The sequence below is a fragment of the Sphaerodactylus townsendi genome, linkage group LG13 (genome assembly GCF_021028975.2).
Source record: "Sphaerodactylus townsendi isolate TG3544 linkage group LG13, MPM_Stown_v2.3, whole genome shotgun sequence".
In the NCBI taxonomy this organism is placed as follows: domain Eukaryota; kingdom Metazoa; phylum Chordata; class Lepidosauria; order Squamata; family Sphaerodactylidae; genus Sphaerodactylus; species Sphaerodactylus townsendi.
Window position 1 is genome coordinate 717,501 of NC_059437.1, and position 15,390 is coordinate 732,890.

The following is a 15,390-nucleotide window of genomic DNA, read 5'->3' on the forward strand; positions in this document are numbered from 1 at the left end:
AATGGGAGCTAACAATGAAGATGGGGCTGACAGCACCTTGAGGGTCCATAATCCTTTGGGACCCCTGAACTGCAAACTTCACCAGGCAACCTGGGTGGTAATTACATTAGGGGAGTCTCCTAAAGATACCCTGAAAGTTTGGTGCTGCTAGCTTAACAATTGCACCCCTGCCAGCAGGCACCCCCCAAATTTCCCCCAGATTTCCCTTTTAAATCCCTCTGCCTTTGACAGGGATTTAAAGGGAGAATCTGAGGTCCCCAGTTTAAACATTGCAAGTGATGCTGTTTCAGGGTGGGGGAGAATCAACCCCAAAATAGCATCACTCCCAATGTTGTTTAAACTGGGAGCCCCAGATTCTCCCTTTAAGGTAGATTTAAAAGGAGAATCTGGGCTCCCTAGTTTAAACACCATTGAAAATGATGCTGTTTGGGGGTGGATTCCAGCATCACTTGTTTAAACTAGGGAGCCCAGATTCTCCTTTTAAACATTGAAAGTGATGCTGTTTCCCCCAATTGGGTAATCAGTACTGGATACAACACCATAAAATGTTTTCATAGCAGTAATAAAACATTTTGAAAGCATTTTGAAAATGTTTTCAAAAATTATTCCTGCTGTGTGGCATGGCTTATTGCTGTGCTCAGATTTGTGAGTTGGGGCATGTTCTATAATGTGATGGTGACTTTGAAACAACCTGGTGTAAAAAATCATTGCTTGGTCACAGTGGGGGATGGTGGCTGCCCATGGGGGGGCGCCAAACTCCAGTGTGCCTAGATACGCCACTGGGCGTAGCTACAAGGGGGTGCGCGCGTTGCATTGGGCACGCGCCTGAGGGGCATCAAACTCAGGTTTTGCCCAGGGCTCCAGTTTGCCTAGTTACGCCACTGGTTGTGAGTGGGGAAGGGCAAGGAGATTGTCAGCCCCTTTGAGTCTCCTGCAGGAGAGAAAGGGGGGATATAAATCCAAACTCTTCTTCTTCTTGAGCATTGGTCTTATTCAGCTGAAGATGCACAAGTGGACCAGTGAGGGGCTTCGGGCTTGAGAAGCCCTGGACCACGGGGGCTGCCTTTAACTTTCTTTCTTCGAACACAATCATCTCTGTCTTCAGCAATAGTCCTTCTTGTTCCAGTCCAGCATCTCACAGGCAGTGAAGTCCTGGATAAAACATAAACTGTGTTATGGCACCCCCATCTGCCCAGATTCCCAGTTGCTAATTTCTAGCCTTGTCAAGACAGAGCCTCTTGGCACACCTTGTGGCCCTGGAGGGCAGGGTCGAATCTACTTCTTCTTTTTTTGAAGGGACGAGCAAGAGTAGAAGAAGAAGAAGAAGAAGAAGAAGAAGAAGAAGAAGAAGAAGAAGAAGAAGAAGAAGAAGAAGAAGAGGAAGAGGAAGAGGAGGAGGAGGAGGAAGAAGAAGAGGAAGAAGAAAAAGAAGAGGAAGAGGAAGAGGAGGAAGAGGAAGAGGAAGAGGAGGAGGAGGAGGAAGAGGGAGGAGGAGGAGTTTGGATTTATATCCCCCCTTTCTCTCCTGCAGGAGACTCAAAGGCTGGATAATCTCTTGCCCTTCCTCCCCTCACAACAAACACCCTGTGAGGTGGGTGGGGCTGAGAGAGCTCCGAGAAGCTGTGACTAGCCCAAGGTCACCCAGCTGGCGTGTGTGGGAGTGCACAGGCTAATCTGAATTCCCCAGATAAGCCTCCACAGCTCAGGTGGCAGAGCTGAGAATCAAACCCGGTTCCTCCAGATTAGATCCACGAGCTCTTAACCTCCTACGCCACTGCTGCTCCTCTTGGCACACCTTGTGGCCCTGGAGGGCAGGGTCAAATCTACTACTTCTTTTTTTGAAGGGACGAACAAGAGTACAAAATGATCCCTCCATATATTATGCACATATTTTTATTTATACATAAGTATATAGTCAACATATATAATCAACGATACTTTTAAATGATCAAATAGCTTATGTTGACCTCTATGAACTGTTAATGAATAATTACATTTTTACATTATTTTATCTATCTATAATATTTTAATATTCCTTTGAAACCTTGGCACACAGAAACCAAACCTGAGGGGGGAAAAATTCAGCCTAGCCTTTTCCTGAACCTTTTTTTAAAAATACAGCACACTTTCAGTCCTTTGCAGCTTGATAAAGTACAGCCCACGAAATGCTGTAGCTGGTCATTGTGCTGCTAGAAGCTGAAATGACGGAACCCAGGCCACTGTGCTTTAGTCGCTGCGAAAGACTCACCGGAAAAGACAATAATGCCAGCAAACATCAAAGGAGGAGGATCCACCATGAAACGGACTGACTCATTAAAGGAAACCACGGCCCTCGGTTTGCACGAACTGAGCAAGGCTGTTAACAATGGGACATTTGGGACATAATTCAAAGAAACAGAATTCAGAATTCAGAAGCAGCTTGATGGCGCATAATGCACATGGACAGGCCCTCTGCTCTCCCCACACCAGTGATGGCGAACCTATGGCACGGGTGCCAGAGGTGGCACTCAGAGCCCTCTCTGTGGGCATGTGCAAACAGAGTGCTTCCTCCACACATCTTGGCTGGTCTGGGCTGTTGGGCTCAATTATTAGCATTAAACCTAAGACCTAGTTTTGGGGAAGTAGTGTAGGTAACCCTGTTAAGCACTATTAAACTAAAGTTCAATCCTTTACCTGGCAGTAAGCTCGGTTGCTGGCAATGGGGCTTGCTTCTGAGTAAACCCTCTTAGGGTCGTGATTCACCCATTGGCAGAGTTGCACGGTTGCTTCAAAGCAAAGCCACCGACTACCACCAAGCTTATCCTGAGTAACGCACGCCTCGGAGCCAACCGTTTTTTCTAAACAAAAACCTCAGTATTCAGGTTAAATTACCGTGTTGGCACTTTGCGATAAATAAGTGGGCTTTGGGTTGCAATTTGGGCACTCGGTCTCGAAAAGGTTCGCCGTCACTGCCCCACACCAATGTGTGTAAAATCTGGCTCTTTGGGAAAGGCCAAGCCTACCAGAAGAGGGGGCAGGTCTCATTGTGGCCTTCAGCAAAGCCAAGCATAACACAGATCCCAGTTCTAAAATGGCAGAGGGGGCAAGAGAAGAGCTCCCCTCTTCTCCTCTGCCACATCAGGCATTCCAATCCATTAACAGTTACCAGCCCCCTAAACTCTTCTCCCCCTGTGAGTGTTTAGAACCTACCCCAGGAGCCTCATGTGGCCAAAGCCCACCACAGCCACTGTCACTCTGTAGTCCCTGGAAGGGGGAGGGGAGTGGGAAACAAGGAAGGTCCTGCAGGTAGAAGAGCGGGTGATGCCTCAGCCCATCTCAGAAGCTAGGCGGGGTCAATCTTGTTTAGTACTTGGATGGGAGACCACCAATGAATACCAGGGCTGCTAGACAGAGACAAGTAATAGCAAGTCACCTTCATTCTTATCAAACTGGGTGCGGTCACCATAGATCAGCGATGGTGAACCTTTTCGAGACCAAGTGCCCAAATTGCAACCCAAAACCCACTTATTTACCGCAAAGTGCCAACACGGTAATTTAACCTGAATACTGAAGTTTTTGTTTTTAAAAAACGGTTGGCTCCGAGGCGTGCGTTACTCAGGATAAGCTTGGTGGTAGTCGGTGGCTTTGCAATGAGGCAACCATGCAACTCTTCCAACGGGTGAATCACGACCCTAGGAGGGTTTACTTAGAAGCAAGCAACCGAGCTTACTCACAGGTAAAGGATTGCGCTTTAGTTTAACAGTTTACTTCCCCAAAACTAGGTCTTAGGTTTAATGCTAATAATCGAGCCCAACAGCCCAGACCAGCCAAGATGTGTGGAGGAGGCACTCTGTTTGCTCATGCCCACAGAGAGGGCTCTGAGTGCCACCTCTGGCACCCGTGCCATAGGTTCGCCATCACTGCCATAGATTCTTAGAATTGCATTCTTCTTTTAGCCCTCCACTCCCCTGACCCCACTCCACATAATAGTTACTTCCACCATTAATGGCTGGGCAGATTTCATGTGGTCATATTTTCACATGGTATCGGCATTTAGCAGCAGCCTGGCATGTGGAACTTTGCTCTTTCCATTGCATGCTGGCTTCCTGAGGACGTCGTGGTTAAGAGCTGTGGACTCTAATCTGGAGAACTGGGTTTGATTCCCTATTTCTCCACCTGAGTTGCAGATACTTATCTGGTGAACGGGGTGGACTGGGTCACAGTTATCTCAGAATAGCCCCACCTACATCACAAAGTGGCTGCTGTGGACAGATGAAGGGAAAGCAATTGTAAGCCGCTCTGAGATTCCTTACAGTTGAGAAAAGCACTCTTCTTCTTGTCTGACATGCACATATTGTCACCTCGAACTGGCCATGGAGATCAGAATCATGCATTAACAAGATGCCTGCTAAGCAACCTGCCCACCTTCCTTTTTAAAAATTAGCCTTGTTTCTATAGTAACATACCTCATTGAGTCCCAGACATTAATTCTAAGAAGCCAAAATCAAAGCCAACTGTAATCAATGGAAGTCCCTGGCTATCCATTTGCCTGTTGCGATGGCATTGTAGTTTGCTTCTTATTTCTGCATTTCCCGTGCAAAGCAGACCCAGATGTGTGTTCCAGCACCTAAACCTTTTACACCCCTTTCCCCTCCCATTATTTGCCCCGTGAAGCAGATGATTTCAACAGCTGCATTCACTACAGTGCCTTGTAATTCAGACTTATAACCATTATTAAAACCAGCAAGAGCTTTAACCACTGTTACCCTGCAAAAAAAATAAGAAGAAGAAGGTCTCATTAAACACCTATAAAACCCATTACAAGCCCCTACAGCTCACTTATCGCAATTATTACAAGACTTGGGCAAAAGGTATATCTTGCCGCAAAGCGCAAATTGATTTGGACGTCTTTGTTCAAGCGTCACTGCTTGTTGTGTACAGAATTTTTAATGACCGCAGAAATCCATTATGGCTTCAAGCTGCACACCATTCTTTGGAAGCAGCTCAATAGGACACAGTGGGGCTTGCTACCAAGTTAGTATGCAAAAGACTGAGCTCTGTAGGGCTTGATGCTCTGGTGTCACTGGGGGGTGGGGGTGGGGTGGGGGGTTTCAATGCTTTCCCATGTGACCAACATATAGAGTGCTACTTACACACAACCTATTGCAATTTAGACAAGGCTGCATAATGATGAATAAAGTATTTAATCTAATTCTGTCAAGTGATCAATCCACTGGAGGAGGGCGTGCAGAGGCGGATGACGCTCCCCACTCAGCGAAGGGGGTGGGTGGGAAGTGTGGTCAAGTTGCAGCCAACTTAGGGCAAAGCCTCAGAGATTTTTTAAGCAAGAGACAACCAGATGTGATTTGCCACTGCCTGCCTCCACATAGATCCCTGAAGGAGCAGCAGTGGCGTAGGAGGTTAAGAGCTCATGCATCTAATCTGGAGGAACCGGGTTTGATTCCTAGCTCTGCCGCCTGAGCTGTGGAGGCTTATCTGGGGAATTCAGGTTAGCCTGTACACTCCCACACACGCCAGCTGGGTGACCTTGGGCTAGTCCAGGGGTAGGGAACCTGCGGCTCTCCAGATGTTCAGGAACTACAATTCCCATCAGCCTCCGTCAGCATGGCCAAAAGCTCAAGCTTTTGCAGCGAGTACTTTGATTCCCCGTTCTGCCGCCTGAGCTGTGGAGGCTTATCTGGGGAATTCAGATTAGCCTGTGCACTCCCACACACACCAGCTGGGTGACCTTGGGCTAGTCACAGCTTCTCGGAGCTCTCTCAGCCCCACCTACCTCACAGGGTGTTTGTCGTGAGTGGGGAAGGGCAAGGAGATTGTAAGCCCCTTTGAGTCTCCTACAGGAGAGAAAGGGGGGATATAAATCCAAACTCTTCTTTTCTTCTTCTTCTTTTGAGGAAGTTTGTCCAACTGATTTTCTCAATCAGCCTCCTTCCATAATAATAATGGTTTCTCATTTGAGACTAGCAATAAAGTCCATTGTGCAAAAAAAATATCTTCAGACATTGCCCATTCGGGTGATCCCCCCTCTCACCAGTTTCCACAATAGCCTGTATAAGAAATGGACAGTGTGAAGGCAGCATTGTTATGTGTTTGCTCAGGGCCAGCGACAAACTCACTCCCTTCTCCAGGAAATGGGTGAAAGGAGGGAGGTTTGCACACTTCACTAGTTACAAGCAAAATTCTAGAAAACAGAAAGGCCCTCAGGCTGCAGATAGCAAGTGCAGGTGTGACCTTGGCTCCTGCCAGAGGTGAAGCTACCAGGGGGCGGGGCGTGCGCGATGCACCGGGCGCACACCTGCATGGGGCGCCAAAATCGAAAATATATTTTAAAACTTTTGTGTTTTTACTTTGTCGGCTGGCAGGGGGCGCAGTTTTTAGGCTAGCGCAGGGGTAGGGAACCTTTAACACTCAAAGAGCCATTTGGACCCGTTTTCCATGGGAAAAGAAAACACTTGGAGCCGCAAATAATTTTTGACATTTAAAATAAAGATAACACTATATATATAGGGGTTTTTTTACCTTTTACTCCACTCATTCTGAGAAGCGCATGGATGCTCCCGCCCTGCTGCTTACAGGGTGGGCAAGGATGAAGCTGGTGGCTCGGCCTCGCCGGCCGCTGGGAAAATGCCCACCCCACTCCAACGGGGCGGGCGAGAGGGACGCTTGTTTCCACCATGGTCAGTTAAAGTGCGCTTCCACCCTGCTGCCTGGGTGGCGTAAGCGATGGGGCGAATGAAGCTGCTCAGCCTGCGGATTGCCACAGTGCAAGGGCAGAAGTAGCCGCATGCTCTCGAAAGCCACCAGGTTCCCTACCCCTGGGCTACGCGGTCAATTAACATTTCTGGCTACTCCTCAGATAACACTCCTGATGATACCAGCTAAAGTTTCAGGTGAAAGAGCGATCAGGGGGTCCAAAGTTATGGATTCCCCGCAAGGTGCCCCCCATCCCCACTTACTGTTTCCAATGGGAGCTAATTAGTCGTGATAGGGCTACCCTTTTGAGGGTCCTTACATAACTTTTGGGACCCTTCTGGACCAAACTTCACTCAAACCTGGGTGGTTTCATCAGGGAGAGTCTCTCCTGAAGATAGCCTAAAAATTTTGGCAGGTACTAGCTACATGCTTAAAAGTTATCTGCCTCTCCTGACAGAGACAGACCTTCTAAATTTTCCCTCAGGTTCTCTCTTTAAATCCACCCCCTTTGGAGTGGATTTAAAAGGGAGAATCTGGGCTCCCTAGATTACAAAAAACATTGAAAGTATTGTTGAAGGCTTTCACAGCCAGATTCAACTGGTTGTGGTGGGTTTTCCGGGCTGTGTGGCTGTGGTCTGGTAGATCTTGTTCCGAATGTTTCCCCTGTATCTGTGGCTGGCATTTTCAGAGGTGTCTCACAGAGAGAAGTCTGTTACAAGAGAAGTCTGGACACAGTGTATAACAGACTTCTCAGATTTTGCACCGGGCTCCATTTCCCCTAGCTACGCCTCTGGCTCCTGCCCTTCAATGCCAGGCCCAGGTGGGAGCCAGTCCTGACATTCTGCTCCCCTTAAGCCCCCCTCCCCCAGGGCGATCAGAGTAGGCCCAATGGAAGGCCCTGGCCAAGTGGGGGGCTTGTACGTGGGAGTGGTCGAACCACTCATTGAACCCAAAGGGCAGATTAGTCCGTGCCATCAAATACTGGAGGGGGCCCCAATGCAGGCAGGAGTCCAAGATTTTGCCCACTTCATGATGTAGTTTGCCCCATATCTGCTGGGGGTCTGAGGCCGTGGTCACAAAATGCCAATGGTCAGCAGGAGCTGCTTTCTTTAGTAGGCTGGAATGAAACACAGGGTGCACGTTACGTAAGTCTTGGGGAAGTCCAGTTCTAGAGCCACTGGGTTGATGACCTATGTGATCCTAAAGGGCCCCACAAAGTTGTGGCCAAACTTTTGGGTCCCCGGAGGCCGTGCAAGTTCTTGGTAGACAGGTAAGCAACGTCCCCTGCTGCCACCATTTGCAGTCAGTCTGTTTCTTATAGTCTTCTTTAGCCTTTTTGAGGGACTCTTGGACCACTTCCTCTTTGGAGGTGTCAAAAGCTCTTTCATCATCTGGGGAATCCGGTACCTTTAAGGCAAGGGAGGTTCCTGAGGCCAGACAATGTTTTGGCCCTTTCTTCACTCCCTTGCGGCTGGGAATCTTGGGGCGGGGGCGGGGGGGGCGATGGGTCTCGGGTGTGCTTTTCTGGGCAGTTGGCAATCAGGTGGCCGGCTTTTCTGCAGCTTGGGCCCCGGGATTAGACAGGCAGCCACACCAGCCAACAGCTCATCAAAAATTAAACTGACATGATTTCAGGTGAGGAGGGAGATCAGGCAGTGGGGCAGGAAATATAAACAATTTTTGCTCCTGTGGTGTTTGCACGGAAGCGGGCTCAATGCAGGATTTTGTAAAAAGATCACAATTTTAGCAGTTTTTGAAAAAAAATGGAAAATATTGCGGGACTAACCTGCTTTAGGACTGGGAACTGTGCGAACTTCTTCGCCAAACCAGGATATTTCCCCGACTCAACCCAGGGTATTTGGACCATGCAGACTTGACTAGGAATGCTTTGCTGGGAGCTGGAAAGGGCTGCAGGAACCCCAAGCAGGGAAATTCCATGATTGGCACATGGGGTGGTCAGATTCAGGCCATTTTTGCAGCTTCTGCAAATAATCAGTGTGAGTCCTGATGCCGCCATTGCAAAGCAAAAGTAGAAACAGATGGACAGGTCAGTTTAGCTAGTTTGTCTCACCAGGAAGAAGCTGTTCAGAAAACAGAGGATGCTTCAAAGGATCGAGGAAACTGAATTAGCACTTTTGAAGAACATCTGCTGTAGCTCTGACAAATGCAGCTGGCTGGTGGTGAAAGTACTTGCTTGGACTAGTGCCACGGGCAGCACGTTGTGTCCTCATTCAGTATCGAAAGCCAGTGGTGACTCGCTGCCTGGATAAGCCCCTGAGTTCCCCAGCATGCATAGAATTTATCTTTAAGATGGGTTTGGTTGCGGTGCCCCTCTCTCAAGCACTGAAGAAGACTTGGCAAGAAGAAGTATGATCCATACCCACGAGAAGGCTCAGGGCTCACAGCCTGGTTGGCTTCGCCTAGTAGTAGAGATACAAGGGGGCAGGGGGGCGCGCTGCACCAGGCGCACCCCCCACCTCTTCCCCTCCAACTTACCTTAGCTCAGCCTGAAAAAGTTCTGGCTAAAAAGCAGTCTGAAAACCCTGGTGAGAACTACAGTACCCAGGAGACCTTGCGAGCCCCAAGGTCTCCTGGGTAGTGTAGTTCCCACCAAGACTTTTTTCAGCCTGAACTGAACAGGCCTGAACTTTTTCAGCCTGAACTAAGGTAAGTGGGTGGCCGTGGCCGTGGGGAGGGGCCTAGGGGGGGACAGAAAACATAGAATCTGCCCTGGGCGCAATTTGGCCCAGCTATGCCTCTGGCCTCGCCCTAAGATCAAGGATACTGTGCTGCCTGCAGGTGTTAGCTAAGGTGTGGTCAGCCAGTCCAGGGTCAAGACAGAGGCAGGAAGGCCGGCTGAGAGCCAGAGTTCAGAGGAAGACCAGGTACATGGAGCCCACCAGGAAGTACACTCGCTGCAGCCAGGCCAGGCCAAGCCCAAGGCAGGGCTGAAGTAGAAGCCCCCTGCTGATGGAGCCAGGCTCCTGCGAAGCCTTAGTCCTCTTCGGATGCAAAGGTCTCTCGCTCGCAGAGCCTTCTGCCATTCCGAGCAGCAATGTGGGCACTTCTCCTTTTGCTCTGTAGCTGCAGCCTCTACCTTTGTCTCCTTCATGCAGCTGGCTCATTACTCTGCTCATCTGAGACTCCTGATGGCTCTCCCGACTGCACGCCATCGGGCTCTGCCTTGGCTGACTCCAGAGAGCAGAAATCAGTTCTCCCAGAGAAAATGGTTGCTCAGAGGGTGGACTGTCTGTCTGAGGACTCTGTCCAACACTAGCCCCACCCTCCTCAGACTTCACTCCAAAAATCTCTCAAGGTGACCAAAGGATGAAGCATTTTTTGGATGACTCTAATCAGGATTTTTCTGAACTAGTTGCCAAGTTTTTGTTTCATTGATGTTATTTTGATGATGGCATCTACCTTGGTCATCCCAGCTTCCAATCTGATCCAAACATTAGATACACAAGGGTGTTGTGTGGTTTCTGGGCTGCATGGCCGTGTTCTAGCAGCATTCTCTCCTGACGTTTCGCCTGCATCTGTGGCTGGCATCTTCAGAGGATTAGATACACACTTGGGCAGTTGCAAGAGTGACCTTAAAAATTTGGCTTGAATTTTCTCCAGGGGTAAATGTTGCCTTTATGATTTTATATATTCTACTTTATGTGTTTTATCTGTATTGTAAGCTGCCTTGAGCTCCATCGGGAAGAAAGGTGGCTAATGAAGGTCTAAAGTAAATGAATAAGCAGGCTGTGATCGTCCCTGGATGCAGGTTGCTGGCTACAGTCGATGGAAGCAAAGAAGGCAAGAAGGCAAAAATAGGAATGGAACAAGAACCGGGTTAGCCAACCCCCAAAATTACTTGCCACAACACAAGGAAGCGTAACAAATTGATGTACTGTATTAACTGTTACTCATATACTAGTCAGCAATCAATGAACAGAATTCATATCGAATGTCCAAGAAATACTTATAACACACAGTCGGTTTCTACTCATTCATAGTTCATTGAGAGAACAAGTCAAAGCGCGATGGGACCACTTTCTGTTCATTGGTTGCTGACTAGTATATGAGTAACAGTTAATACAGTACAGCAATTTGTTACGCTTCCTTGTGTTGTGGCAAGTAATTTGGGGGGTTGGCTAACCCAGTTCTTGTTCCATTCCTGCTGGCTACAGTCACCAGCAGGCTTCTGCCTGGGTACACCATGGCTCAGAGGGGCTGGTGGCGCAGCCAGACTCACCCGGGGCTTTTTTGGTGATGATCCTCGCTCAGAACTGGCACCTTTGCTGGGGACTCTTTCAAGTCCTGGGGGGAGAAATGGGGGCTGCCTGATATATGTGTTTCGGCACCTTTTTATTACAAAGCAAAACCCACCAGTCTCACCCTCCATATCGTTGTTTTCTCTGGCCCTGCTGAGAGCCACGTGGAGGGAAACGCTCACGCACACAGCAGAGAAGAGAAAATATTCTGCTGGGAGAATCTAGCAAAAACACTGCTTGAGAAGCAGCCAAGGGCAGAAGGAAATCCCCGCTAATCTCTTTCCCTGATAGGGGAGGACAAGCAAAAGGGTTGGCTGGTTGCTTTGCAGGGCATCTGGGCCTTCCCAGACTGTCACTTGGTTATTGAGCTCTGCACCTCTGGGCAGGACCAGATACCTGCCTCAGCATCAGGCTGTTCCACCTGTTATGTTCCTCTTGACTGCAGGTTCTTCCAGTTTTCAGCTTCTTAAAATAAAGCAGTCAAACCCAGCGGTTTCCCTATTGGGAGTTCCTTGATTTAGAACAGGGGTAGGGAACCTGCGGCTCTCCAGATGTTCAGGAACTACAATTCCCATCAGCCCCTACCAGCATGGCCAATTGGCCATGCTGACAGAGGCTGATGGGAATTGTAGTTCCTGAACATCTGGAGAGCCGCAGGTTCCCTACCCCTGATTTAGAACATAAGAACATAAGAACAAGCCAGCTGGATCAGACCAGAGTCCATCTAGTCCAGCTCTCTGCTACTCGCAGTGGCCCACCAGGTGCCTTTGGGAGCTCACCTGCAGGAGGTGAAAGCAATGGCCTTCTGCGGCTGCTTCTGCCCCCGAGCACCTGGACTGTTAAGGCATTTGCAATCTCAGATCAAAGAGGATCAAGATTGGTAGCCATAGATCGACTTCTCCATAAATCTGTCCAAGCCCCTTTTAAAGCTGTGCAGGTTAGTGGCCATTGGGTACCCATGTGTGAAACACTTGTTGTGGGATAGAAACCACTGGGGACAGACGTATGATTTGCTATAAGTGGGAAGGCTGGGTTAACATTTTCTCTTCATTCTCTCCTCCTTTAGGAAAAAAGCCATCCACAAGAGCAAGGAGTCTGTGTTATCCGAAAACGAACGCGGGTTTGCGAAGTACCAGTCGGCCACCCAGGTGGATGAAGATCCCCTGGAAGACTCTGTCCTCCTGCCCCTGGATCCAACCCTGGAGTGCCACAGCCCTCCGCCAGACTACAGCTCCGTCATTCAGTATTCTCCTGCCCCGTCCGTGTAGCTGACCCGCCCCCTCACCTCTCTTCTGCCGCTCAGTATTCTCCTGTTTCTCTGGCCTGCTGAAAGGGACTAATTGTCAAGGGGGAGCGCGAAGCTGCCCAGTGTCCTGGTTCCTCTGTCCTCCATGCTGAATCTGTGAGACAAATGGGAATTCTTCAGGAGCAGCCGGCTGCATTATAGCATGTCACCTTCCATGCAGCAGGACATCTTGATTTTGTGTCTTCCTCCAAACTTTGCAATGCCCACCATGACTTAGACCCTGCCGCCACTCCAATCTGCTCGTGGTGGCCTTGTCCTCCTTCGCCAGGAGCCTCCGCCGTTCACTGGACAGAGCCACATTTTGTTTTCCTTACTGGTTGCTCAGAACTCACTGAAAATGCCGGGGTCTCTTTTTCTAATTCTTCAGATATTGCCTTTGCCATTTTGGATATAAAAATATTTTTTTAAACTCAGCTTTTGTTGCCAGCTGTGATGACTAAAAAATGAATGGAGGGAAGGACTGGATCAATTCTGCCGGAATCATTTTCGGCATGTTGTGGCCATTAGCACACTTGATTTGGGCTGGAGATCAACGGTGGCAGAATGAAGCTGAGGGAAAGTGGAATCCATTAGCTGTTCCAAATCTTGTCTCCCCTCTTTCTGTCTCTCAGCTAAACAGCTGACAGGGAAGTCAATCCTATAAGCATCTGTTTGTTTCATACTAGTTTACGTGACTTGCAGGAAATCCCCCAAAGAATCCTGGGAACTGCTTGAAAGAACTCCGAATTGGATTAGAGATTCCCAGCACCACTCCAGAACTACAGTTCCCAGCATTCCTGAGATCGCAGAGTGACTGAAACAAGTTCCAATATTCCCTAAAGATGTGCCCTGACTATACCTTTCTCTAAAGAAAGTTATTTTAAATGTCTTGTGTAGAAAGAAAGAAAGCAGTCTTGACAACTGATGGCAACCACTCTCGATATTCAGCTCAGAGAGTAAGGGTTTTTAAATATGTATGAAAGAATTGAATGACCCTACAAAGAACGAAGCTAAAAAAAACACTCAGGGAGAGTTGTGTTGGGGCAGCGACAGTCAGAAGGCAAACTCAAGACCCCACGGAACTGGGCAAAGAAGCTTCAGAATGGCCAGTCTAGTTCTGTATTCTGGTTGATCAGCTAGTGTAGAAGATAATGGAGTAGTCTGTCTTTATGCAATAACAAATGTCCTTAAAATCTCCAGTGAGCCTCAGTTAACCATGTATAAATTTATGTATGTCTCTGCTTAGATAAGCTATAGATAGGACAGGAGGCACGCACTGTAAAAGCACTTAGCTTTTCACAATCATGAAATCTGTTCTATTAACTCTTTGCTTTAGTAGCATAAGATGGCTTTGCTGTGAAATTGTCTTTTGATAACGTGCCTTACTTTTTAACTTATGAAGAACAGGAGTGTCTGGAAACAGTGGCTTGAGATGGGTTCAGGAGGGATTTTAAAAGCTGTGAATGCGGAACTTTATCCTCTCCTATGCAAGAGAAAATAGGAAATGTCGCAGTTGTTGGCTTATGGTCCCTGTTTCCAGCACCCCTTTCAGTGCCTTTATTTGCAAAGACTTTGCTGACATGGCTCAGAATGACGGGGGACTGGAAGAGCCATTGCAGTGGGCAACCTTTGAATGGGCTGCCATAGTTGTGCCTTGAACTGCAGTTCGACCTGCAGGTAACTAGCTGGGATCCTCATTTGCCTCCATGCTGCAACAGCCTCATCTGACGGCTCCTCCAGATCAGATGGCTGCTAAAGACACAACTGTGCCCCAAGCCTTTCTTTCTTTCTTTCTTTCCTTCCTTCCTTCCTTCCTTCCTTCCTTCCTTCCTTCCTTCCTTCCTTCCTTCCTTCCTTCCTTCCTTCCTTCCTTCCTTCCTTCTTTCCTTCCTTCCTTCTTTCTTTCCTTCTTTCTTTCTTTCTTTCTTTCTTTCCTTCTTTCTTTCCTTCTTTCCTTCCTTCCTTCCTTCCTTCCTTCTTTCTTTCTTTCTTTCTTTCTTTCTTTCTTCCTTCCTTCCTTCTTTCTTTCTTTCTTTCTTTCTTTCTGTCTTCCTTTCCTTCTTTCTTTCTTTCTTTCTTTCTTTCTTCCTTCCTTTCTTTCTTTCTTTCTTTCTTTGCATGTCAATTGGAGAGCCCGGCCTCTCTGGTGGTTGCTGTATTCAGGCGTGCAGATCCAGGTCCTTCTGCGGGTCAGAGGTGTTCTATGACTGTATATGAGTGCTTCCGAAACTTTTGCCCTCTGCTTCTTGCTATGGAGATGTTGCATTACCAGAGTGGCAGCCATGCCGCTCTGGTAGATAAACCTTGGCAGAGGCCCGAGGCAGAGAGCCTTCCAGAGAATGAGGCAGTGCGAGCTTCCCGCTTTGCAGGATTGGATCTCCCACTGTTGCGAAAACTACAGCTGGGAACTCCCTGGGGCCCAAGGCAGCCGCCCTGAAACCAAACACTGATAAGACGGCATCTTCCAACAAGCCTCAGGGCCTGCAGGAGAGCATCCTGCTTTTTCCCGCAGAGCTGTTATTCCTTGCAGTGTCTACAGCAGCAGCTGCTCAGCCCGTCTCATCGCGTGTTTACTACTGTGGGTCCATGAACAGTCGTCCCATGCTCAGTTCACTGGAAAGGCAAGACAGCATGGGGACAGGTCTTGACCCAGAAGTCCCCCATAGAGGAGCTTTGCCAGATGTCCCCTTTTCTCAAGGAGGTTGCAAACTTTAGCCCCACTCCCTTTGGGGGCACACCCTCATTCTGTGGCCCGTCATCAAGCTATTTCTTGAGGGATCTATGATGGACTTCTTGAAACAAATTAGAATGGTTCCTCACAAAAAACATCTACACCTACATACACCCATAGGCGCCCAGCACCCCAAAGGGGCAGTTCTGATTTTGCTCATTTTTTTAACTAGCAGGATTGCCTGATATATATACATATATATATATAATTTGTATTTTATTTACTAATAATTCTGTATCTCCTTTCCCTTCATCCTTAATTTAATTAATGTTCTCCCAATAATGTTGATATCTACACAGACACCCAGGGCACGGCCAACCCCGAACCAAATGCTCCTTGGCATAGTTGTACCAAGAATGCCAAAGATCCTCCTGTTAGGTCCTGTGAGATCCTGACTTGAGTTGGGTTGTGCTTGTATTTTG

The 15,390-nt window shown here is 48.3% G+C and overlaps 1 protein-coding gene across 2 annotated transcripts in view; it reads left to right on the top strand.

Moving 5' to 3' along the window:
* LOC125442741 (vascular endothelial growth factor receptor kdr-like) overlaps nt 1-14,069 on the top strand; it is a 264,688-nt gene extending 250,619 nt beyond the window's left edge. For both annotated transcript variants that reach the window (XM_048514384.1, XM_048514385.1), the window contains exon 30: nt 12,019-14,069. In XM_048514384.1, coding sequence (XP_048370341.1) covers nt 12,019-12,220 — 202 coding nt within the window. In that variant the 3' untranslated portion in view covers nt 12,221-14,069. The remainder of the gene's footprint in view (nt 1-12,018) is intronic.
* The last annotated feature ends 1,321 nt before the right edge of the window (nt 14,070-15,390 follow it).